A 26,940-nucleotide genomic window follows, 5' to 3' on the forward strand; every position below is an offset into this window, starting at 1 on the left:
CTTCCCCGCTGGGCGGGCGGCCCCGCCACAGGCCCGCCCCCGTCGGCCGCTGCCTTCGCGCGCGAAAATCAAATTCGGAGACCTGGCGGGAGAGCCTCCGACCGACCCGAGTCCAGCCTGCAGGTGAGGCCGCGTTGGGCGACGGCGGCGGCCCAGACACCTGTGGCCACTTCCCAGACATCCCTGCCTGACGTGTCGAGGCCACCACGAAACGGGGAATGGCCACCCCACCGAAGAGGAGCTGCCTATCTCCTGTGACCAGCTCCGAGGGGACTCACATCAAGAAAATTTCCATCGAAGGGAACATCGGTAAGGAACCCCGGAAATTGTTGGGTCCATAGCAAGGAGAATCACGGCAGTGGCTGAAGTGCCCAGTTTGCGCGTCTCTGCGGTGCTCCTCAGCGAGGGCTTTCCTTCCAGTCTGGCCGTGTGGATGTGGCCTTGGCTTCGAATACCCTTCCCGCCAACAACATCCTTCCCTGCCCTCTCGAGCCTCCCTTCGATGCACCGAAGGTGGCGGCGGCCCCTGGGCATCCGGCAGCGCGGAGATCTCCTGGCCTGTGAGGCGCGCTTTGAGCCTGGTTCATCTTCTTGGCTAGGATCCCGCAAAGGGAAACGTATTTTTGTTTTGTTTTTGTTTTTGTTTTGTTTTGTTTCGTTTGAGGGGTGTGTGTGTGTGTTTGTGTGAGTGTGTCAGTACTTGGGGGTGAAATTTATACACGTTAAATTACCCTCATTTAGGTGTACTCTTCTATTAGCTTGACAAACATAATAATATCATTTTACCACCACCATCATCAGGATTCAGAACATTTCCATCACCTCAAAAGGTTCCCTCCTGCTCCTTTATAGTCAACCTCCTCTCCCTTCCTGTCCCCTAACAACCACTGATCTCATTTCTGTCCCTGTCAGTTTTGCCTTTTCTAGAATGTCATACAAACAGAATCATAGAGTATATAGCCTTTATGTGCCTTGTTTCTTTAATTTAATAGAATGCTTTTAGATTCATATTGCTTATTTAGGTAGTTTTTCTTAAATTGCTGAGTAGTATTCCACTGTATGGTTATACCGCAGGTATAACCTTTCCCAGTTGTGGACATTCGATTGTTCCCAAGTTTTAGCGATTATGAATAAAATTGCTATAAACATTCAAGTACAAGTAAAGAGTGTTTTAATGATCTTAACAGCATGAAGTTTTTCACTCCCTACCGTATATCCAAGTTATGATTCAAAGACTATTACTGTTTCTGTTCTTTCCCCAGATGTCATTTCTCAAGATGCATCTGAACTTCCTATTATATATTTCCTACCACAGGAAACCGATGCCTGCTACTTCCTGTTTTGAAAGAATTTTTTGGTTTTCAAGTTAGGTACTGTCTACTCATGCATACAGCAAATGTTTTTTAATTCTTGAATTCAAAATACTTTAAAAGGCAAGACAAACAGATGCTTTGGTAGCATTCCAAGGAATAGAAAAAAACTGAACATACCCTCAAAGAGGACATCTTGTTTCATTGCTCTAGTATTAAGGCACCAGTGGAAAAGATCCGTTTTCACTTGACTCTTGAATAATACAGATTTGAACTGTATGTGTCCACTTATACAGGGATTCCCCCCCTCCCCAATAAATACCTGTGCTGTTTATCGTCTGTGGTTGGGAGTCTGGATGCAGAGGGCTGACTGTAAATATTGATCTAAGCCATTTTATGTAGGGATTTGAGCATCCGTGGATTCTGGGTATCCGCAGGGGTCCTGGAACCAATGCCTTCTGGATACCAAGGGACAACTTAAATTTTTGAGGAGTCAAAAATTATACGTGGATTTTCTACTGTGTGATATCAGTGCCCCTAACCTCTGCATTTTTCTAGGATCAAATATAGTAGATTCATTTCCTCTTAGCAGGATAAGTTCTTTGAAGGTGTTTACTACTGATTCCTCACAGCTACTTTTTGGATAAAAAAGACTATGTATATAAAGACAGAAAGTTGTTGAACAAAGCCATTTCAAAAGTAAATTTGTATGAACAACCTCTCAGATCAGTATCACAATGAGTTAATTCCCTTCCCCTTTCTTAAACCCAGTTAGGTAACATAACCTATCTAGCAATTTACTTCCCTTCCAGAATCTTTCATTTTCCCACATTTGAAGTAATTTTCTAATGTCAGCCGATCTCCAGTTTCTCTTAACTACTTCCAGAGCAGTCTTTCTATGTACAAATGTATATTAGTCCCCCCTTATCCATGGTTTCACTTTTTGTGGTTTCAGTTATCTGCAGTCAACCATGGTCTGAAAATATTAAATGGAAAATTCCAGAATAAACAGTCCATACTTTTAAATTGTACACCATTCCGAGCAGCATGATGCAATCTCATGCTGTTCCTATTCATACCCCCAGGATATGAATCATCCATTTGTTTGGTGTAATTGTGCTATATATGCTAGCTGCCTCTTTAGTCTGTAGTAGCTATCTTGATTATCAGTTTGACTGTCATGGATCAGAGTGCTTGTGTTCAAGTACCCTTATTTTACGTAATAATGTCCCTAAAGCACAAGAATAATGATGCTGGCAATTTGGATATGCCAAAGAGAAGCTATAAAATGTATGTATGTGTAGGAGAAGACAGTACAGCTGACCCTTAGACAATACGGGTTCAAATAGTATTTTTGATCCACAGTTGGGAATCTGCGAATGTGGAGGGCTAACTGTATGCATTTTACTGTGCCATTTTATATAAAGGACTTGAGTATCCTCAGATTTTGGTTTCCATGGGGGTCCTGGAATAGTTAAATTTTTAGGGAGTCAAAAGTAATAGATAGGTTTTTGACTGCAGAGGTAGGGGATCGGTGCCCCAAATTCCCACACTATTCAAGCGTCAACTGTATTTATAGGGTTTGGTATTATCTGCAATTTCAGGCATCCACTGGGCATCTTGGAAAGAATCCCTTGCAGATAAAGGGGGACTAGTGGTATTGTGTTAGCATCTGCTTAAAATTCTCTGACTTCCCCCTTACCTACACTGGAAGGAGTTGCAAATTGATAGCCTGCATTTGTACAATATTGGCCTACACATTTGAAAAAAAAGTTCAGTTAGTTGTTAGTATTAAAATTTTTTAAGATTCTCATAAACTGAAGATTCTTGACTTCTCTTGAAAACTATGAAGATTTGGTAACACTGGGCCTATGTTTCTTCTGTAAGACAACAATTTGATATTTAGATGGGATATGTTCCTTACCACTTATTGTCTTTCCTGACACAAGTTTTGTCTGTTACTGCTCTTGCACTGTTGTTCATATGTACCCTCTACCTTATTTGTCAGCTATAAATGTACAAATTGCTAATCTTTGTGTAAAAGACTATTTTCTGATTCCTCTATTCTTCCTAGAATTTGAAACTTAACTGGTCATTTTAATTTTATATTCATTTAACCCATTGTCTCGTGTTCTTTTGTTATTAAAATGCTCCCTTATGTTAGATTTATGGAGGCTTTACTTGTTTCCCTCATTGCAATAATCTGTACAGAACTTTTGGCATCGTAGTGCCTACTTGGCATTAGAACTCTTGTTAGGTTCTGTGACTTTTTAAAATATTAATATCAGTGTCCTTGGTTCTTGTTCTCCTTTGCTTTCATAGAAAACTAATTTATTAGTTTATTTTCTAGCTTCCCATTTCTTCCAAAAAATGTAAGGAACTGGATATTAGTCAGACTTGGAATTATAGATAATTGTTGTTACTCTGCTTGAATTAAATGTAACTTTTACTACTTTAACATTTCAAAGTATGACTACATAAACTTTTTCTGTTTGTAGGCAGTATCAGAAGAAAGCTGAATGCTCTAGGCTTAGGTGCTTTTAGACTCTAACTGATACCTGATTCTTTAATATGTTACTTGGGTGTTTTTTTCTGAACATCATGTTTTCCTTTCCTTCTTCATCTAGCTCGGTGAATGTCTGGTGATCATTTTATATGCTTCCACTTATTATTTTTCTAAATGTCTTACACTTCCTGTGCTTACTCTCTCCACACAAAATCTGTGGTCACCAGTGTTTTCCCCATGATTAGTTCTAATGGTCATCCCATTTATCCTTAAAAGTTTTTCTCCTGTCTTGTGGTGATAATATGACTTTTGTATTTTGCTTCTCACCTCTTCTTTGTGTGTTGTTACCTTCTTATTGATCTCCAACCACCCCCCCCACCAGCCTTTTCCCTCTATATGTGATCTTTTAAAGTTCTTCCAGTTTTTCTTTTTTCTATTGCCCTTTCATGTCCTAGATTTGAATATAGATCTATAAGTCAAAAGTAAGTTCTTTTTGCCCTCTTTGTATCCAGTTTATAAGGAAGAGGAGGTTTTGCTTACAAGCATACAGAAGTTGCTTTTTATATGTTTATGTGTGTATGTATGTGTGTGTGGAGAGAGAGAGAGAACACATTATGCTGACTAGAGATGTCTAGCATAACCACATTTGGTGACTTCAGATGGGAAGGGTGTGGTGTCATTGTCATTGCTACACCCTGTTAAATCTAGGTCAGGACTTTTCCTATTACTAAATAAAATGTATTCCGGGATAATTTAAAAATAGTGAACATAATATGTTCTGATTACACCTGAACTATCCCCATCCCCAATATCTCAGAAACTAATGAATAAGCAGGGAGAAGTAAAGTACGTATGACTTTTTAAAAAAGGGTTGGTTAGAATGCACACTGTACAAGAATCATGAAAGCGAAGCAGAGAAAACATGGCTATTGCTTGTAGGAAGTGCTTTGCAAAAAATATTTTTATAATTCCTGTTAGCCACAGCGCCATATGATAATTAGTGTCATAATAATCATGCTATTTCCCATTCTAAAACTTTAGGCATTGGATATACATCTTTATATTAATTTTATAGTTTATTTGGTTGTTTCTAAATTAGTTTTAGAGAAGAAAGACCTGAGCTTGTTTTTAAACTGAGAATGAAGCCAATAGAGAGGAAAATTTTGAAAATGTGAGAGCCTAGAATGACTATCACTGTGATTGCTTATCACAGCACTTTCCATGAAGAGGATGTTATGATTATCCCCATTATGTTATGAGAAAACAGGCTCAGAGAGGTTCAGTGACTTACCCCAAATCACATACCTCATTAAGTGGAAGAATAGTCTTAACCACTTCCCACAAAGTTTTCTCTCATTGCTTGGATAAGGAAAATGAGTGTAGGACTAGGATTCTTTTCTGCCATAACATCTTGCATAAAATTCCACCAGGTTTTTAATTCTCTTCTATGGTTTTGGTAAACTAAAAACAGTAACAAATGTTAAAGGTAAGAGAATTGAATGTTTTGTTTTTTTGTGTTTGCTATTGATGAGAATATGTTCTGAGAAATATGTTATTAGGTGATTTTGTCATTGTGAGACCATCATACAGTGCATAAACGTAGGTGGTATAGCCTACTATACACCTAGGCTATATACTATAGCCTACTGCTCCTAGGCTGTATGCCTGTACATGTTACTGTACAAAGTGACAGGAGAATAAATCAAACACCAGAGAAAATCATGCATTCAAAAGATGTGTTAAACACAAGATTTAGTAGGCTGATGCCAGCATAACACGGCATCCCATTTTTCCTTTTTTTAATAAGTAGAAAAAATATACTCTAAAATAAACATAAAAAGTATATATAGTAAATACATAAACCAGTAATGTAGTCATTTATTATCATCAAGTATTATGTACTATACATAATTGAATGGCTATACTTTTATATGACTGGCAGTCCAGCATCACCATAAACATGTGATTAATGCCTTGGGCTAAGATGTTAGGACAGCTATGTGTCACTAGGCAATAGGAATTTTTCAGCTCCATTACGATCTTTAGAGAACCATCACAGTATATGTGGTCCATCATTGACTGAAATGTTGTTTTATGCCATGCATGCCTATAAATTTTGAAAAGTTGATGACTAGGCTCTTTTTCTGATAAGTTTCCTTCCTCAGTTTTACTTTTCCTCTCACAATAGCTGCAGGGAAGTCAACGTTTGTGAATATCCTTAAACAAGTCTGCGAGGATTGGGAAGTGGTTCCTGAACCTATTGCCAGATGGTGCAATGTTCAAAGTGTTCAAGATGAATTTCAGGTATGAAAATAAAATTTAACTAAATAAAATGAAAACCATTTGGAGAAGCAGTAGTATTTAATCTCTTGGGTTTTGTGTTTGCTTGTTTTTCCTTTTCTAATAAAACTTTATAATCTTGCTTTAAGTCTGTATCTTCACCTGGGCAGTACTTACACGGATGTCTATATATATGTTGAACTATGCACTAAAGATTTATACGCTTTATTGTGTCTAAGCAGAATTTGAAAAGTTTTCAAAAATTAATTAAAAAGTTTTAAAAAATCTAATTGCAAGTTAAATTTCTTGAGCAGCTTTTTACATTTTGTTTAAAAACAAGCAAACCAGGAAAATAAAAACAACTACCCAATAACTGAATTTTATTAGTTTATCTTTCTAGCCTTTTGTCTTAGAACCATTTCTCTCCTATTTCTTCACACTGTCATTCTTGCCGACTTTCACCGTGGACACAAGTTTCAATTTCTCAGCACTTTTCCATCTTACATTGCAACTGAGAAAGAGGGAATAACAGTTGAATTTCAGTTTTTATAGCAAAAAAATTTTTTATTGTATATGTATGAAGGAGAGAGATCTGATAAGATTTTCATTTCTGGAGAACTGAGAATTGAAATTGAAAGCAGCATAGCAGAAACCTTCAAAATGGAAATGTGTGCTAGAAACTTAATTTGTTAAAGATTAGGAGCACAGGGATTTGGGGAAAAAAATGTCTATTTTTTAGAGTTTAGCTGTTGGTATGAGGAATCAGAGAATAACAATTGAGTATTTAAAATGTAATATATACAAGGAGGAGTCACTTGCAAGATAATCTGTAGACTATTTTGAATAGCCAAAAATATTTTCTCACACACCTATTTGTTTTAAAGTGGATAAATTTGCTGCTTTCTTTCAACATTTTTTATTGGCATGATATAACCATAGAAAAGTATATGAAACCTTGTACAGTTCGAAGAACAATTTTAAGGCCAACATTTTTGTTACTGTCGTCCAGGGCAAGAAAGAACATTGCTATCATTCTAAAAGTCCCTGTTTGTCCTTCCCAAGTCACAATATCTTATTCCTTGGAATAACAACTCTACTAGGAATAATCTCATAAAATAACTCCTGTGATAATAATTTTCCTACTTTCTAAAAATAATTTGATCAAACATATCTCTAAGCAATAGAACTTAGTTTTGTCTGTTTTTGAATGTTATATAAATGAAATGAACTTTGCATTCTTTTTCTTCTTGTGTCTTTTGCCTAATAAGTTTATGGAAATTGTCCATATTGTTACATGCAGCTATAGCTTGTTCATTTTCATTGCCATATAGTATTCATATATCATTTGTCTGTTCTATATGTGATCAATTTTTGAGTGGTTTTTAGTTTAGTTGCTATAAAAACAGCTTTGCTGTGACCATGAATCCTGGTACACACATACAAGAGTTTCTCTAGGAATAAGAAGTAACATTACTGGGTGGTGGAGTATGTGTATGATGCCTGTTTTCCAAAGTGTTTTTACCAGTCTACATTCTCTACAGTGTACCCAGCTGTCATAAGTCTTTATCTTTGTCAACATTTTTAGTATTGTCCAGCTTCCTAATTTTTGTCATTCTGTTTACTGTTTAATATCTTTTATGTTTTTAATTTGTATTTCCATGACTGATAATGAGATTATTTTAATTAATTAATTTATTTGCCATTTCTTTTTTTGGATTTCTTTTGTAAAGTCCCTGTTCAGGTCCTTTTGCCCATTTTCTTTTGGGTCTTCTGTCTCCCCACACCCTGCATTTTTACCTCCCAAAGTATGTCTCATGGCCTTGCTTACCTTTAGAAATGAGAAACATATGTTCTAAAAATACCTCTTTTCCCCCCATTCCTGGGATCAACTGTCAGTGCAGTTATTCTCAGGTGTTAGGTAGAAAGTAACCAAGTTAAACCAATGTCAGAACTACAGAAGGGATTCCAGTGTTAGACTAGATTGGATTAGATGAATTCTATTTAAGGTCCATTCTAGTTTTAGTATTTTGAGCTTCTAACTCATATTAAATATGTGTAACTTTTATTGGTACATTAAATGTCCACCTCTCAGCGTACCTCGCATTAACCAATGGTGCAGAAACAGATGAAATCCAAAATGCCAAAAATATTAATTTGCAAAGAGAAATGTAATTATCAGATTCACTGAATTAGGTCACTCCATTTTCTATGTAGGCCCATAATTCACAACCAGTGGAAAGGACTTTTAAGAATCTGAAGGATTTGGGGTGATTTTAAAATAACAAACAATTCCTTGAGAATTTAAATATGTGGATGCCTCCTGATTAAAATGACTGCTCTAGTGAATCACTGTTAGTGTTAAAGTATATTGAATCCTTTAGTTAAATTGGAGAGAAGAGGTTGAAAACATTGTATTAATATGGGAAGACAATTTAAATAAGAAAGTTGTCTGTTAAGCTTTGAAACAGAGAACAGGGAGTTAGTTATATTATCTCAATGACTGATGTTATCAGACCATGACACATTGATGCATCTGTCTCCATTTTGAGACTGTATTGGCATCATGGATCTGATACTCACGTTTATGGGCTGGGCTATTTTCTTCCTGTGTACTAGAGTCAAAATTTCAAACTAACCTTTCTTTAAAACTACCATGCAGATGCTTTTATTATCACTAACATATACGTTCATCAGTTTACTGTAATCTAGTCATCTCTTCATGCTGTTAAATGTGGTTACCTTCATTGGATTTTGGGGCATATTCTCTAATAGCTTAATTTTGTGTGTGCTACTGTGTTGTAAATCCTCTACTTCCAGGTGTAAGGATAGTATTTGGGAGTATAAGGTTGTGGGGTGTGAGGTGGTGGTGAGTGCGTGGGTTCCCTGTATCTTTGGATATTTTCTTTTTTCCTGGACCTCCACTAAACTCGAGAAATGAGATTTTCTTCCTTCATCCTGGATCCCTTCTTCAGACCCATCCCTGATGTAATCCTTGGGGTTATAGTGTGAATCACCCACTGTCCAAAGCTCAACTTTCTTAGATGACTCTGTCAATAGTGAGAAGCAGACTATCTTCAGACCCAACCCTTGTGAGGCCAGTCCTACTTTGGATAGTCTCCATTTAATCACACCTCTTGGCAGTTGCTGTAGAATTGGAAGAATTGGGCTGTGATACCTTTGTAAATAAACTTGCCACCTGCATGATTAGCTTGGGGTTTTTTTGTTTTTTGTTTTTTGTTTTAGGTTTTTTTTTTTTTTCTTAACCTGCCATCTAGTGGCTGAAATATTGCTATACTATTGATAAGTTGCCACCAATTTTAGCAAAATAATGAGGCTAAGTATCTAAAAAGATGTAATCTTCCCTCCCTTCCTCTCCCAAGGTAAGATTATCTTTAAAACATACCATTCAGATAATTATCAGTCTTTATATTAAAGGTTTATTTGGTGATTTATGTTATTACTTAGGCCCAAAGCTTTGATTTGGATTTGATTGCTTCTTTTTAGCTTATTTTTGAGATATACATACTGTTAGGTATCCCTGCTCTCTCCTATTTTCTCATTGAGCAGAATTCTTTGGAGGAGCTTTGTTATTAATTGTGAAGTACTATTTTACCACTAGGAAGCCACCGAAAACTTAGTAACTAAGAAAAAGAAGGGATAAAATATACTTGTCGGTGAAACAACATTATAATTTTTGAAAAGTCATTCTTGGAAATTATAAAGAATACTTGATAAAGTACTTCCACTCATACCTTCTGAAATCACTTGATAACTTTCGTTGGCTATTTTATAATTATCTTGTTTGGTGGATTCCGATTCGTTTTGATTGAACGTAATTCAGCTCTTGTGCAGTGTTTGCAGAGATTGGTCTAGAATTAAAAGGTAAGTGATTTTGTATCTTGATATTTTTGGTTTGTCTTTCTGTATATTGGCAATAACATGTTTTGTGTAAAATGTTCTGTCATGAAGTGAATTATAGATATGAATTACAGGAACAGAATAAAAGTTATTCATAATCCTCCCTTGTGTTTAGGCAAGAGAGATTTATTGCGAAATCCAAATAAAAGATGTGTGATCTTTTCTGTGGCATTAACTTTTTTTATTGTGGTAAAAGCACATATTATAAATTTTACCATCTTAACCATTTTTAAGTACAGTTGAATAGTGTTAAGTATATTTACAAAGTTATAAAACAGATCTCTGGAACTTGTAGAGTTGTAGAACTTGTAGAACTGAAACTATATTCATTAAACAATTCTCCTTTGTCCCCTTCCCCCAGGCCCTGTTAATCACCATTCTATATTCTATATCTGTGAATCCAGCTACTTTAGATAGTTCATATAAGTGGAATCATTGGATAGAACTGAGTCACATGGCCACAATTAACTACAGAGAGGCTGAAAAATAAAGCCTAGTGGTATGTCCAGGAAGAAAAAGAACCTGGTTTTAGAGAACATATAGTAGTATCTGCCACACACATATTTCTAAACAAAAGTAAATTTATTTAAATTTATTTTTAAATGTAAACTCAAAAAGTACCATGTTTAACTACTTTATGTGGAAGTTGTTGAAGTTTTATTTTAAAATTAATGGTTATGTTGGTGAGGTATTTCTGTAGTAAAAACCATCATTTGTGCAACAAAGCCCAGATGATAAAGACAAAAATTGTTTTTCATGGTTAGTTTTATTTTAAAAAATAAGTCAGATGTATTTTTGCTAGTGAATTTATGTTGTTACATCATTAATGAATTCTCTATTGTATGTATAGTTATGTAAAATTATCCATGTCTACAATAAAATTATTAAATTAAAGAGCACTGGCACCAAGTTAATCATCCACATAGTATCCAAATATCTCCCTTCAATAAATCAAATGTAACTGTTGTTTACTTTATAATTACAGTGTCACTATTTGATGGCAGTGAAACATGTTGGAAAGAATATAGCTTTGAACCAGTTTTAGGTGTGAATCCTAGCTTTGCTGTTTACCGTGTACCGTGATATTAACAAATTATTCAACCTTTTTGAGGCCCTTTTTTAATCTGAAAAATAGGGTCAGCAATGACGATTCATAGAATTTAGATAATGTATGTAAAGCTTTTCATATAGTTCCTGGCATAAAACACAATAAATGGTAGATATTATTATACATATCATTAAAATAGAAATATATTATCTTAATGAAAGTATATTTTGAGTAATGAAATTTATTAGGTCTTCAAATATGTTCTATTTCCTGTTGTTAAGACATAAAAAATAAACTTAGAAAAATGTAAATATGCCTTTTGTGCTCGTATTCCTAAGCACATTCATTTTTTTTGAAAACATGCCATTTAAGCCAGGGATAATATAACCAGGGATAGAGCAGACTGATCCAAGACTTAAATTTTGTGTTTTAAATTAATGTTTGTATTGCAGAGAATTCCATATATACAGAGACACCACTGCCATTCTGCCCCTCTAATTTCTTTAATGAAGTGAAAAAACTTTTTAAAATTATTTAAGGTAAGATTAAGCCATTGGATGAATGCTGGCACCTACCATGAAATCAGCTGTAACTTATGAGAAGTTGATCTTAAATTACCTTTTTGGTTAATTTAATGTACAAAAAGGAGAAAACAGAAAGACTCTGTATCACTTTATCACTTTTCATATTTTTCATCACTGTGTCTTTATATTACTTTTCTTCTTCAAGCTATTTTGAAGTTCATTTGTTTTAAAACAAATAATCTCCATTTCCTTTTTGAAGAAATGAAGAAATGTGCCTAAAATCTGGTATCATTATTGAAAGAAATTTAATGTGACCTGGTTTTTCTGTTTCATTGGAGTCTTTTTCGCCAGAGGTAAATGCTTATGTTTTTTTTTCATTTAGACCATCTTTGAAGGACAGCTGACATCCAGGAAAGGTGAAGAAAGTTTTGTTAAAATACATGTCAATTGGTCAAAAGTTTATAAAATTATTTTAGACTTGCCAAACTTTACTTAAATGACAATACATAATAAAAATATGCTTTTTAAAACACAATTTAACTACCTTTTCTTTTGAAGAAGGAATGTTTGCAATACTTAAAAGTACTGGATAAGGGACACACAAATAGCTGAGAACAAGGAAGGAAGCAAATCATTTGTGTGGCCAAAATAAAGGTCACGAAATTGTGTATTAAGGTAAATGTGGTTTATTCATAGGGCATTTACTTATACTTTTGACGAAATCTAATAAACTTATTTTATGTCAAGGGAGGGACTGTAAAGAGGCAGCCATGTCGACAACCTGATATCAAAGGAGGAAATAGGAAAATTGAAAAACAGACAGGAACTAAAAAGTAATACCAGTTTGAGCTCATTTAGTTTAAGATCAAATAGCAACTTGAACAATTTGTGCCTGATATTTTTAAGTGTAGAATGGAGGCTTATACTCTATTGCTAACTTCTTTCATACATCCAACAGTTGATATTCATAAAGTTGTCTCTGGTACTAAGAGTCATTTTCAAAATGCTATGTGTACTGTGGTAGGAAAATAAAATACACATTAATGTCTTCTCCCTAGGAAAATAAGTAAAAAAAAAAATTTGTTGAGTTGAAAAATTAATTTAGCTGGAAAAATTCACTTGTATGAGAAACATTTTCTCCCTGGAGAATACTGAATAAATGTAAAGTCAGTTTAAAATTAAATTAACAAAGGCTCTTTAATGGAATGCTTGTAAAAATAAATTTATTCTTTAAGCAATTTGGGAAGGTTACTACATCAGTATTTCAGTTCATCATCTGTTAGGAGTTTTCTAAACAGACCAATTTTTGACAGTTAGCCTCTTGCCATTTTATACTTTTTTTTTCAATTTTGGTAAGAATTCACTTAATTATGTGGTTTGTGGTGTGTAATTTAAATTCTGTCTCAAAGTGCCATGTGTTTACGTGGTTTTTAGTTCTTAACTGAAACTTTGAGGTCAGTTGTAATATTTACACTTCTGGATTTTTTTTTTTCTAGAGGAAAACCACCTACTTTGAGCATGAACTTCAAGGAAGCATTCAGGGGTGTTTATTTGGACTAGAAGAGAGAATGGGAATTAAGCAATCATATCACATGATCAAAAGACTTTATACAACTTTACATGGAACCTTTATGTAGCTTGACTTTACACACAAGTCTGATGAAGCATCCCTTGCCTACCGTATGGACCTATGAAGACAGCTCCCTATTTCTTCCTTTTGTCTGATAAATCTTTGACTCTCCAATGCAGGTGATAGATAAAACTGTCATCTTCTAAAAAACATAATATTCAAGATAGTTACCTGTTAGGGCAGAGCTCGGCCTTTGTTTTCTGACAGAGAAATGATCATTCCTGGACCACAAAGGGAGGGCTTGTCAACAAACACATGTTTTACCTTCTATTTCTCTGGGCTCTGAAGAAAAGAGAGCTCTTTTTGCTGAAGCAACTGTAGCTGGACTAAGAATAATGGGATATGTGTTCCTGTAAACGGAAGCATTAGGTTTATTGGTATGATTGGGCATGTGTAGTAAGGATTACTGTTAGGTCACTGGAATTTAGTGAGAGGGAATATTAGGAAGTGAGAGTGACCGACCTATCCCAAGGTATGTGGGGATAGTCCTCTTTTATATAGATAAAATTGAGAACGGTTTTGTTTTCCTTCCTAAAATGGATCTGAACTATGAAAAAGAATCATATGTAGGTAAAATTCAGTTACATCACATGCTGTTGGAATAATATTCTATAATCTGAGTACTTACAAGCTGAAATGTTGCAGAAAAGTTGTAAAAATTAGACTGATGAGAAACCAAGCAGCCCTTGGAGAGTTAGAGAACTCACTTTATTTGCTGGCAGTCCCAGAGGAGCTAGCTCTGAAGATCTGGGCTCAGTTGCAACATTCCTTATGTAGAATTTATTTGGCATGGGCTGATTGGTTAATTTGTCCTCACATGGTTGCAAAGTGCAGGAGTTGCTATGGGTTGCAGGTAGTTACAGAGTTGCAAATCGGAGCTGCTGTGGGTTGCAGGTAATTACAAAGCTGGGGAGTTGCTTGGAGGTACAGGCAGTTACATTTGTTGCTTTGAACAAGCAAAAGGGAAGATGAACCTAGTTAATTTCAAGTACGACCTATCCAGTGAGCATATCTACAGAAGCAGAAGGAGCTGATTAGCCTTTTGAGTGAAAGTTCCTCTTCACTACTTCTGCTACTAGTTAGCTATGTAACCTAGCAAGCACTTTAATTTTTCTAAACTTTGTTTTTCTTATCAGTAAAATAGGAATGATAATAGGATAAACCAAGCTTGAATTAAATAAAAAATGAAAATTAAAATGCATTGTATTAAAAACATTAATAAGATAAATAAAATAGGGCTGCCAGTTAAAATATATACAATATTTGAGAGATATACTAAAGAATTATTTGTTGTTTAACTGAAATTCAGATTTAACTGGAGGTCCTGTGTTTTGTTTTTTCTTAATCTGACAACTCTAATATCAAAAGTATTCTAATATATTCTATCAAATATAATCAAGTTTAATATAAAAAGAATGACAATACTGTCACAAAAAGGAAGAAATTTCAGTGGCTTCTTTCTGTTCACCCCTTATTTGATTTGGAAAGCCTGGATGCTCAAAATTATTTTCTATATATATCACAAATTAGAGATTCATTTAGAATACCAAGCCTCTTTGAAAAACATCTAACAAGAAATTGGCTATGTAAAATATTTTAGTGGAGGCTGTGGTTGGAGAGAGATTAGCAAATAGTTACAGCCTAGGTAACTCAGGAGTTTTTAAATATGAAAGGTAAACTGGGGGATACCCAGGAGGACCTTGCTTACTTAAATAATTAAGTACATAGTGCTTTGTCTAGAGTAGGTGCTAGGCTAGAAATCTGAACAAAGCTGTGAAACATATTATTTTTTGCGTGCGATATTTCATAAGAGCAGTAAATAATTTTATTGCTTTCAGAGGTAGGAGAAAGTAGTTTAGAAGAATTTTTTAAATTATAGTTACAGAACTCTGTATTCATACCTATCTCTGTTAAAAGCTTGAGTAGAAGTAAAGTAATTCCATTTGGAGACTGAGCAAACAATTTTTAAACATAAGAATTTTATCTGTTAGGTCAAATCATGCCTAATTTTATCCAGTATTTGATCTGCAATTAAGATCAAAGAGTTTTATGTGGAATGTCTGATTATTTTTCCTCAAAAGGTTAGTGTTATACGAAGGGTACATCTACATTTATCAACATGAATTTAACAGTTTTGAACTCTGGTTTAAGCTATAATCCTAATTTTCCTTTTTCTACCTTTAGTTGATGTTCATATTAGTCCACATCACTTGGTCCACATCATTTTTAATTATAGCTAGTCATGCCAACCTCTCGTTTATTTTAGTTACCCTTTTCAATCTGTTTTTGCCTTCTTTCTCATTCACAGAGAAGATGGTTTATATAAATTCACCATTTAAATCACTTGTCAAGAAGTTGGTTCAACTTTATTTTCTCCAGAGAGCTCTGTAGTTTGAAATAACTTTAAGAAGTAATTTTCACATTCACTGATTATATTGATTAGGTTTCATTTTTATAATACTTCAAATTAGGATTTTAATTGGGTATTTTTCTAAATTAATTATTTAGGTTTATCAGAATATCTATATTATATTTATTTATAAAGATATTTGAAGCAGGTATTGTATATGTGAAATTTTTAGGAGGTAAATAGCATCATATCGAATAGATTAATCCTGTGAATTCTTAATTATTTTAAGACATGAGACACCATCATTTGAAAGCTAATATTAATTTATTTAACTGAACAGCTTATTATATTGTCTATGCTTGAGGAACAAAAGAGCTTTTATGCCAGTTAGATCTATCAATATTTACTGTATTAGAAATTTAACTTGAAACACTTAAAAATTTATTAGCTAATTCATTTAAAAATCACAGTAATAAATCTGTTACATGTTAACATAACATTTTTATAAAAAATAACTTTTCTAAACAAAAAAATTAGTGACTAAATCTCTTTAATGTATGACTTAATAGAAAAAGCTGAATTTTCATATCTGCTTCTGTATTTGAACTACTGCCATATACATGTTATGTAGTCTTTGGGAAACAACTATACATTCATGAGAGAATGAGAATGGAAAAGGGTATGTTTATTATGAAAATAGGTTTTTTTTTGTTTTTTGTTTTTCCCTTGTAGATTCCCTGCCAAGATCTCAGGGACTCCCTGGGGGTTCCCATACTGCACTTTAGTCTAAATAACATATTACTTCATTGATAGAAATTAAAGGTTCAGTAAGAAGAACTCTAGATATAAAGATTATTTTAAAAAATAGCATCAAAAGTAATTTTTTTGCATCATCACGTCCAGTCTATGTTCATATTTCCCTGTTGTCTCATATAGTTTTTTACAGTTTGTTGAAAATAAGAGTCAAACAAGGTTTATACATTATATTTGGTTAATATGTCTTTTAAATTTTAATCTATTGGTCATTCTCTTTTTTTTCTTTGCACTATAATAATTGAAGAAACTGGTTCATTTGTCCCCGTACAATGTATCTCATTCTGGTTTTGACTGAGGCATCACTGTGGTATAATTTAACATGTTTCTGAAGTTCCTATATTTTCTATAAATTTGTAGTTAGTTCTTTATAGGCTTGATTAGATTAATTTCAGTTCATTTTCGGCAAGACTTCTAAGGTGATGCATGTATTTTCTTCATATTCCATCAGGAAGATGTCTTCTGTGATGTTAAAATTGATCAGTCTGTTCAGGTTTTGTCAGCCTAATTCATATATTATAAAATTCCCTTTCAGCTTTTCTCTGAAGATTTTAGCATCAATTGCTAATTGTGCCCCAATCCAATGTATCATTAGGTATTGCAAGAACATTTGTACAGAAAGGGCCAGAATAAAATGTTTGATTTTTTTTCTCTTACAAATTTTCAGAATAATTAATTGGTGCCCTAGCAACCTCGTACTATGATTAGAGAGTCGGGGTTTTTTTTGTTTGTTTGTTTTCCGGTTTTCTTTAGTATTATGAATTTATGGATTTTCACCTTCCACTTATTTCTTTTGACCAGTGGAAGTCCCTTTGTGTTGGCTCCCTTGCCCTTGGCACAACCTCAGTAGTCTGTGATAGTTCGTTTCCCTAAACAAGATATGTTAAGCACATCTTGTACATTTCCTTCCTCATACCTGGAGTCAGGTATGGTGACCCTAATTCCTTTGGTGGGAAATGATATTTAGAGATCATAATCTGGGTGGCATTTATGTTTATTTTTATAGTATTATCATTGTTTATATACCTTTTGATGGACAGAGCTAGGAAAACGTATTTTATGGAAAGTAAAATAATTCATGAGTTCTTGATGCTATTTTCAATTTAGATGTAAGATTATAGAGATTTTACTTGATTTTTTATTTTACATTTTTTTTCTCATAACACTGAAAATACTGATTCTAAGAATGATTATTGAATCAAAATTTCAGAGAGGATCTATTCTGTTTTCTTAAAAGGTTAAGGTCATAGATTTAAATGCTGAATGGGTCCAGGCATCTAAGCAAATCAGGCCTGTTGTGAGAATCAGCAGGGAATGATGGGACTAATGAAATAGAGAGCATATGTCCCACCTAATGGAAGCTTGTATGACTTGGCTCTAGCTGATTTTTATGAAGAGGCAATACAGGCCCAGTATTGCTTGGCTTTCTCATTTTTAAAAAGAAGATACAAATCTAGATAAGTGAAATTATCTAGCTTTTAAAAATTGACAACTAATTCAAAATTTTTTTTAAAGTCCCATTTGGACCAAACAAATAATTTCTGCCATAGGCTATTTGTGACTTCTTATAAAAAAGATCTGAGGAATTGGTGTTTAAACTAGCTTTTCAGATTCTTCCAGATCTTAGACGGCCTGAAAAATATAGTGGGAAAGAACAGGAAGAAAAGGACTTACTCATTTTGGTTTTGCTAATCATGATACATTTATTTATCCAACTTCTCTTTAAAAATTCAAAATAATCCTATTGATCATTAACTTTGCTTTTTGTTTATTCATATTCAAAATAGGAACTGACAACATCTCAGAAAAGTGGTGGGAATGTTCTTCAGATGATGTATGAGAAACCTGAACGATGGTCTTATACCTTCCAGTCATATGCCTGCCTCAGCCGAATACGATCTCAGCTTGCCTCTCTCAATGGCAAGCTCAAAGATGCAGAGAAACCTGTATTATTTTTTGAAAGATCTGTGTATAGTGACAGGTATGTAAAATTGACTTGTACTTATCTGTTGGGAACCCTGGCTTAGAACTATACTTCTTTTTCTGTTTCCTGGGAATCAAAGTAATAGAGGCTGAATTTGAAATGGAAAATGACATTTAATACCTTCAGCACTTTGGTACTAAGGGCATTAGGGCAGTTCTAGCGTTTACAATCCCTAGATTCCATGGAAACTGTCGGGAACATGGTGGCCATCTCATTCAAATTTACAGAGAGTTTTTTTTTCTCCAACGCTCATAAAAATCTCCTCTGGTTAAATCTGAATCTATATTTTAGACTCACTGGGAGCAAGGAGATCAGAAATCTCTCAGAGTTCCTTAGATTTACCCTGCTTATAAAAAGATTTTTTTAACGTATAGAGTTAGCTCAGAACAGAGGTTCTCAAACTTTTGGTTTCAGGACCCCTTTCCATTTTTAATAATTATCAAGGAGCCCAAAGAACTTTGTTTTTTATTGATATTTATGTTATTAGAAATTAAGATAGAGAAATAGAAAAAAACATTTACTTAAAATTAGTAATAATAAACCCATTACATATTATTATAAATAACATCAGTGAAAATTATATTTTTTCAAAACAAAATCTGTGAGAAGAGTAGCATTATTTTACATCTTTTGTGAATCTCTATTTCTGACTTAATAAAAGATAGCTGGATTCCCATTTATGCTTCTATATTCAATCCGTTGTAGTATGTTCTTCTGGTTGAAGTAGAGTATATAAAGTAATCTGGCCTCTCACAGAACCACCAGAAGGGTCTTGGGGACTACCAGGGACCCTAACACCACATGTTTAAGAACTACTGTCGAAGAACGTATTTCCTGTAGTTGGGGGTACTCTTATCGTTTTTATCTGCTGTCTAAGGCATTATCTCCCATGGGTTTTAGGAGAATATTCCATGTCCATTTAACATCATTTTCTCTTTTCTATTAATCTGTGCTTTTTGGAAAGGATTTATTTGTTGATGTAGACTGTCTTGCAGGTATATTTTTGCATCCAACTTGTATGAATCTGACTGCATGAATGAAACAGAGTGGACCATTTATCAAGACTGGCATGACTGGTTGAATAACCAGTTTGGCCAAAGCCTTGAACTGGATGGAATCATTTATCTTCGAGCCACTCCAGAGGTGAGACTCCTTAAATATTTGTTTGTTCCAATGAAAATTTAAAGTAATATTTAGAAATCCTTTCAGTGGTATGGAGTAAAGGCAATTTAGTTTAACTCCACTCCCCACCCACTCCCCTACCTCCAAATTAGAAACTCATAACTGTCTAAATAAAAGCATTCTGTTTTCTCAGTAAACTAGAAGCCCAGATTTGGCAAATTGCTCTTTTAGGCTCTTCTCTGTTCTTCCGCAGTTCTATTCTTCATTATTTCTTCTTTTGCAAGATCTCTTATCTATTACAGCTAGATGAAGAAACTTATTTAAGCAACTCTTAGACTATAGGCTTCATGGTGGGACTTTGGGTATTTTAATTACTGTTGAATTTCCAGTGCCTAGAAGAAGGCCTGGGTACATAGTAGGAGCTCAGTAAATATTTGTTGAATGAATGGCAAAGTTGGCAGGAGGTTCATTTCAAGACATTTTTTATGGTTTTGACTTTGAATGGGTGGATGATAGCAGCTACGATTTAGAAGAGACTTAGCAGACTCTTGGCGTTTTCAGTTAAGGGATCTTACCTGAAAATGTGCCTTATATCAGTGGTCCCCAACTTTTTTGGCACCAGGAACTAATGCTCCTATGAGAATCTAATGCCGGATGATCTGAGGTGGAGCTGAGATGCTAGCACTGGGGAATGGCTGCAAATAGAAATGAGGCTTCGCTACCATGCCTGCCGCTCACCTCCTGCTGTACGGCCCAGTTCCTAACAGGCCATGGACTGGTTAGTACCAATCCGTGGCCTGGGAGTTGGGGATCCCTGCTTTACATGATAGGTTGTAACATAGCTGTTGTTTACATATGAAATTATATAGTGAACCCAGGAAGACCAAGTGTATACCTTTCATAAAACTAACCTGAATGAGAGCTTACGTATATTAAGAAATTTGGTTTTGGTGCTTGCCATTTCCATTTTTTTCTTTTTTATTTCTATTTCTTCCCTAAATCACAAAATAGGCTCTGATGACTGTGTTATGACTTCTAGCCTGAAAGAATATAGTGTTGTATTGAAGCTGAATTTTCAAAGAAACTAGGTTTCTGACTTCAAGTGATGATATTATTTATCTTCTAATAGCAAGTAAGCCAGAATTTAACAATAATAACTTTGAAATTTACTTTTATATTTTTGAAAATAATTTTTTGTTTTTAATTATAAAAATAGTAAATGCATAGATGAAAGAACATAAAGAATACTAATAATTTATTTCTGTTAGAAACATTCATGAAAGTCAGTATCTTAAAGTCTAACAAAAAACTTTCATTAATATCAATTATGATGTAGTTTGAACAGAGGATCATTTAATTATCTAAAAAGAGGATTTATAGTAAACTTAGAAGCACAGTTTTATGGTGAACTTTTTTTTTTTTTACCAAACTTATTTCAGATGGAATATTTCAATTATGGATGCCCAGAGTTAATAGACTTATTATGACTTCCTTTCAAGTACTACTCGGTTTAGAGCCATCAACTGGTTGAAAAGAACCAGGAGGGAAAAATGAACTATTTTAACTTTCTATAAGGAATAAATAGAGATTTTGGCCCCATAACTAAAGAGACACTAGAGCGAAAATTTTAATGGCAGCATACAAAAATAATTGTTCCTCCCCCCACCTCCCTTTTTATTGCTTGCTTGTAGAAATGCTTGAGTAGAATATATTTACGGGGAAGAAACGAAGAACAAGGGATTCCTCTTGAATATTTAGAGAAGCTTCACTCTAAGCATGAAAGCTGGCTCCTGCATAGAACACTGAAGTAAGACTTCCTTATTCTTATTTACTACTCATTTTTAAATCAAATTTTATCAACCTTTATCAAATTTTAATCAAAAAATGTACAGCACATACAATTTTTTATTTTTACCCATTTTATTTATTAGTATGTAGCATCTCCCAGAATTAGGTGTGAATTTTCATTTTTGTATTCCAATGAGATCGATTTCCTTAAATTTTTTATAGCTAACCTGCCCCAGTGGTATTGACAGTGTCATATATGGAATTTCACATTAAGTGATAAAGTAGGAAATCTCTGTATATTATTTAGGTACTCAGAGAGTATTTTCAGATAAGATGTTTCAATTTCGTTTCTTAGATCAAGAGTTGGGAGGTAGTATAGCATAGTTGTTGAGTATGGAGTTTGCTACTAGTCAGATCTTGGTTCAAACCAGTCTCTTATTAGTGTGTGACTTTGGACAACTTCTGAGCCTCAGATTGGCCTTCTTGAACAAATTATTGACAACATTTTGATTTTTCAGTAATGATATAATAATGAGTTTTTAGTGTTTCTCTTTTATTTATTGCTTTTTCTAATTTTGTTCATCTCTCTTTAAACAGAACCAACTTTGATTATCTACAAGAGGTGCCTATCTTAACACTGGATGTTAATGAAGACTTTAAAGACAAACATGACAGTCTGGTTGAAAGGGTAGATTTATACACTTTATAAGCTATAAACTATTATTTGTTTTGTCTTGTCTAAAAAAGTATTCTAACTTGTGAGAAGATGATTTTCTAACAAAAGATTACATAAAGTTGCATTAAGGGATGTTAAGAGCTTTAAAAGGATTTAGCCTGTTTACATTCTAATCTTAACTTCAAATTCTAGCTTTCTGGCCTTAGCTTAAATAAAGAGCTTCTTTATCCTTTAGATCCTTTTTCTGTAATATAGAGATAATCACATTAACATTGCTCACCTGCTTATCTGCTTTTTCTTCTTCCCCTCTTCCCTATACTACCAATCTTTAGATATTTGAATAGTAAACTAATTGTGAAATTAAATTTATTTTTTTCAACGAAATTCAATGTGGAAGACATTTGAAATTGTAAACTATAGATCTCATGCATTCTTATATTAGATAAAAGCTTGAGATTAAAGGATTTAAAATTTTTAGTTTTATTTGGGACCTTGTCAATAAGGAATTGTCATTGGCTAATCACTGAGCCATTGTCTTAATCAGTTAATCTATCCCCCAGGTATTTGGGAATTGACTATATTCTCTTAAGTGATTGGTGCCCATATTGATAAAGGGACTGGGAGAAAACCTACTGATGAACACTTGAGAGAGAATGGTAATGGGAATTAAATAACAAATATTCCTATATCCATGTTAATTAATGATCTAAGATCTAAAGAAGAAGCCTCATATTTTTTATTTTTGAGAGAAATTTGATTTTTCTTTTCTCTTTCACAAAATGTCTGCTATTTACTATAATAGGTACTTGACATTCATAAGGGCTGTATCTCAAGAATTTCAAAAATCTCAACATTTATAGATAACTACTATAGCATACAGTTGTTTTTCCCATGACATAAAGTAAAGCATAGCTGGACAATTCAAATGACCTCTTCATACTATAAATGATGTTAAAAATATAGGATAGAACTCACTTATACTATTAAAATAAATTGTCAGCCATTGAAGTACTAATATCCAACTATCATTTTAACCGAATGAACCTGTAAAACTACTTTTAAAAATTTTATCTAACACTTCTGTATTCTGACTAAAAACCATCATTTTGTATTATTTATTTCTATTTTCATTAATGTTAGCAGTTGGCTTTCTTTTTTAGGTATTTTTATGAGGCAATAATCTTTGCCTCTTCAGGAGAATTACTGTGTGTCTAGAATATGTAGAGAACAGAATCTTGTTGCTGTGATGTTGGTTGGCTAGGTTTATTCACTGTTTATATAACCTTTACTCATACATTAACATTACAGAGAGTATACATGAATCAGATTTGTGCTTTAGAAAAATTACAGATCTATTACATATCAGGACCTTTAGAGTTGTTTAAACCAAAGCTAAAGCTGCATATATCAGTGGTCTATGGTATTATAAAGAGACTATAAAATTAAAGATTATAAAATTAGGTTATAGCTGTTATAGAACTATCAATCGTAACATAATAACTCCTATAATGACATTTTAGCTCATTCATCTTTTACTACTGAAGTATTAATATATCTTTTGAAAGTAAATGCTATGGCTTTATGATAGTTACTTTTATAGTTGGGGTCTTCAACTGTTATATACCTTTAAATGAGGATGAATATTAGATATTTCAAATTAGTCAAATAATTATATTAATATATTTTTCCTCCCTTCAGGTCAAAGAATTTTTGAGTACTTTGTGATCTTATTGAAGCCTACAGGCAGCGAAATGATTCCAGTTACTTCAGCTTTGTGTATCTGTAGTTCCATATTCATTCAACTCCTTTTAGAAAATCCAAGTTTTTAACTACTTTTGTTCCAAGAAAAAACTTTTTTGGAAAATCCTATACAAAAATTTGTAACTAGTTTCTTCCTTCCTTCCTTCCTTTCTTTCTTTTTTTTTTCCTTTTCTTTTTTTCTTTTTTTGGTTTAAACAAAGACATTTAATTATCTCATTACAAAAGTGGATGTAGATGGTTCCACAATCAGTGTATAGGCTAAATTATATCTTAAAGGACCCACCCTCCTTCTGTCTTTGCCCTCTGTTGTCCACTTCAGCAGCCTGCATTTTTTTCCCTGTGGTGCTCCCCATCTCACTGACGACCAGTTTCTTAACTGGAAACTTTAATGTTACATAGTAAATGGTACTGTGGCCTGTGTAAATTAGTACAAAAAGATGAAAGTGGATTTTAAGGAATCTTCTAGAAAAAGGATTCAAGTTTTATTTTAAGTACTTTTGGTCAAGTACCACCCTTTCTACCTTAATTATGTGGCCAATAAGACCAGGTTTAGTATTTAATCACTTCACTGATATTTATTAGTGTGTTTTTGTAACATATTTCTAGAGGAGCAGGTTAGTCTTTGTTTCCAGTTTATAATGACATAACCTATCTTATAAGTCATTTAGTCCTTTTCCTGCCTTTTTTTCTACATCTGTGCTAGGCTTCATCTTTTTGCATGTGATTTTAGATGATTAAAGAGGAAATGTTTCTGTATTTAAAAGGTAACTGAAAGTTATTACATGAGTAAAAGATTTATATGGAGCTTAAAATAGCTATCTGCTTTCTCCCTTCTCAGACCATTTTTTTAGAATGGAATGTTACTATTATAGTTAAGAGATTGATTTAAACTATAATTGTCTTTAAATCATTTGAGGTAGCTGTAAAGTTTTCCTACATTTCTTATATTTATAGGTAAAATGTTAGTGGAACAGAGTGAGGGATAAGTTTTGCCATTTTATTCTTTATTGACTCTGCACTGGGAGTGCACTTCATTACCTTTATACTTCATGAGAAGTCAAAAGAGATCCTGAAGAAAAGATAAATGATCTTAACAGTTTAGTCTGTTTAGTCCCAGCTGTTGTTTCTTACCTCATCCTGCTTTCTCCACTGTCTGGATTGCTTAGGCAGCCTGCTGTTTTATACTTACACATTTCTACTTGGAGAACATCATGATTATTCTTCACTTCATAGTTTGCTTCGCTTTTCTGTAGAGTTATACCTTAAGTTTTATTTTCCTCCTTTAAGAGAAATTACTGATAAAAATGATTCTGCTTTATATGTTATGTATCTTCAAAACATCATTTTTTGTCTATAAGGAAATATAAATAAAGAAGACAAAAGGGTAGTTATAATTTTTAAAAATCTGCATGGATTGATTTTAGTTCTGTATATAATTAAAGATTCTTTTCAAGTTTACTTAGTTAAGATGTGAAGTATTTTTTCTAGGTACTTACCCTTTCTACTTGATATTTTAGAAAAATTTTTTGTTTTTAAAATGAGGAGAGAGTCATTTTTACTTTGAAGCTATCATTTTCCTTTTTAAAATGTCATCTTTTGTTTTGGGTTTCATGATATTCAAAGATGATTATTTAGTGGGTTGAACAGTCTGGATGCCCCGATCTTTGAAAGGGAATCTGCATTTCAAATCTATAATCACACACACACACACACAAAATCTATAATCACCATGAATATTTAAACTATTTCATGATGTATGGGTTTTTGTTTTGATTTGATATGCATCAGTTTGTTTACTAAACTAAATATTTGCTTAATAACTAAGCATAAATCTCATGAACTATAATGTTGCTATATTCATTGAAATGATTATCTTTTTAGAATAAAATTTATTTTTGGAGAAAAATAATGAATATAAAAAAGGGACAGTAGTTTATAAAATTACACTGATTCTAAGTGGAGATATAATTCAGAGATTTTCAGTAACCTTAAAAATGTTTAATGATTTTTTAAATCTGTAGAATTGAAAAGAAGCTTACCATTAGATAGACACAAGAGTATTGAGCCTAGTGGTCTGTCTGCATTATCTCTTAGATCCTGTTTCCTTTATTGGATCATCTTCCATCAGGGTATATGTACTGCTTTTTATAGTTTGCTCTTCTAAGTTAATTGTATAAGACTTATTCCCTCATTCAGAATTTCTCATCTTCTATGCTTGAAACTTAGAGGAGTGTATATACTGAGCCCACTAGAAATTAAGTCTCATATTTTATAGGACACGGAGTTCCAAAGTGTTTTTTACATAGAGACGTAAATCTCATTACCTCCAGAAAAATGCTAAGTTGCTTCAAGTGTTTACAAATCTTAATAAATAATAGCTTTCCACACTTGACAAATTTTTATCTCTTTTTTAAAAATTTTAAATTTTGAAATAATTTTTGAGTCCTTAAAAGTTGCAAAATAGAATTTGTGCATATTCATCACCCAGTTTCCCCAATAACGTTTTGCTTAACCATAGTATATTAGCAAGACTTTGGCATACTGCTATTAACTAAATTACAGGCCTTGTTTGGATTTTATCAGTCTTATCTTTTTTTAAAAAAACTTTTTTCAAATAGACTTTATTTTTTAGAGCAGTTTTAAGTTTGCAGCAAAATTGAGGGGAGAGTAGAGTTTTCATATAGTCTCTGCCCCTGCTGCTCTTGCACAGCCTTCCTCACTATCAGTATTCCTCATACTATTTGTTACATTCAATGAACCTATATTGATAAATCGTTTTCACTCGAAGTCCGTAATTTACATTAGGGTTTATTCACTGTTGTACATTCTATGGGTTTTGATAAATGAATAATCACATGTATCCACCATTGTAGCACCATATGAAATAGTTTGACTGCCCTAAAAGTCCTCTGTATGCTTTGTCCGTCTCCTCTACCCAAATATATGGCAACCACTAATCTTTTTATTGTCTCCATAGTTGTTTTGCCTTTTTTAGAATGTCATATAGTTGGAATCATTCAGTATATAGATTGACATTTTTCACTTAATAATTTGCATTTAGTTTCCTCCCTGTCCTTTCATGACTTTATAACTCATTACTTTTTAGTGCCAAATAATATTCCATTGTCTGAATATACCACAGTTTATCTACTTACCTACTGAAGAACATGTTGGGTGCTTCCAAGTTTTGGCAAATGTGAATAAAGCTGCTATATACATCTTTGTGCAAA

The 26,940-nt window shown here is 33.5% G+C and overlaps 1 protein-coding gene across 1 annotated transcript; it reads left to right on the top strand.

Annotated features, from left to right (window-relative positions):
* The first annotated feature begins 58 nt into the window (after window positions 1-58).
* On the top strand, window positions 59-26,940 carry DCK (deoxycytidine kinase). Its single transcript, XM_006917292.3, has 7 exons — window positions 59-309; window positions 6,005-6,120; window positions 18,167-18,360; window positions 19,359-19,506; window positions 21,177-21,292; window positions 21,871-21,961; window positions 23,648-26,940. Exons 1-7 carry the CDS (start codon window positions 219-221, stop codon window positions 23,672-23,674), a joined length of 783 nt encoding a protein of 260 aa, XP_006917354.1. The 5' UTR covers window positions 59-218; the 3' UTR covers window positions 23,675-26,940.

This window comes from Pteropus alecto, unplaced genomic scaffold, assembly GCF_000325575.1.
Source record: "Pteropus alecto unplaced genomic scaffold, ASM32557v1 scaffold237, whole genome shotgun sequence".
NCBI lineage: Eukaryota > Metazoa > Chordata > Mammalia > Chiroptera > Pteropodidae > Pteropus > Pteropus alecto.

Coding starts and splice junctions, on each gene's coding strand:
- DCK (XM_006917292.3), top strand. CDS start 219: ATGGCCACCCCACCGAAGAGGAGCTGCCTATCTCCTGTGACCAGCTCC. Junction 310..6,004: donor TTCCATCGAAGGGAACATCG/GTAAGGAACCCC, acceptor CTCTCACAATAG/CTGCAGGGAAGTCAACGTTT. Junction 6,121..18,166: donor GTGTTCAAGATGAATTTCAG/GTATGAAAATAA, acceptor TATTCAAAATAG/GAACTGACAACATCTCAGAA.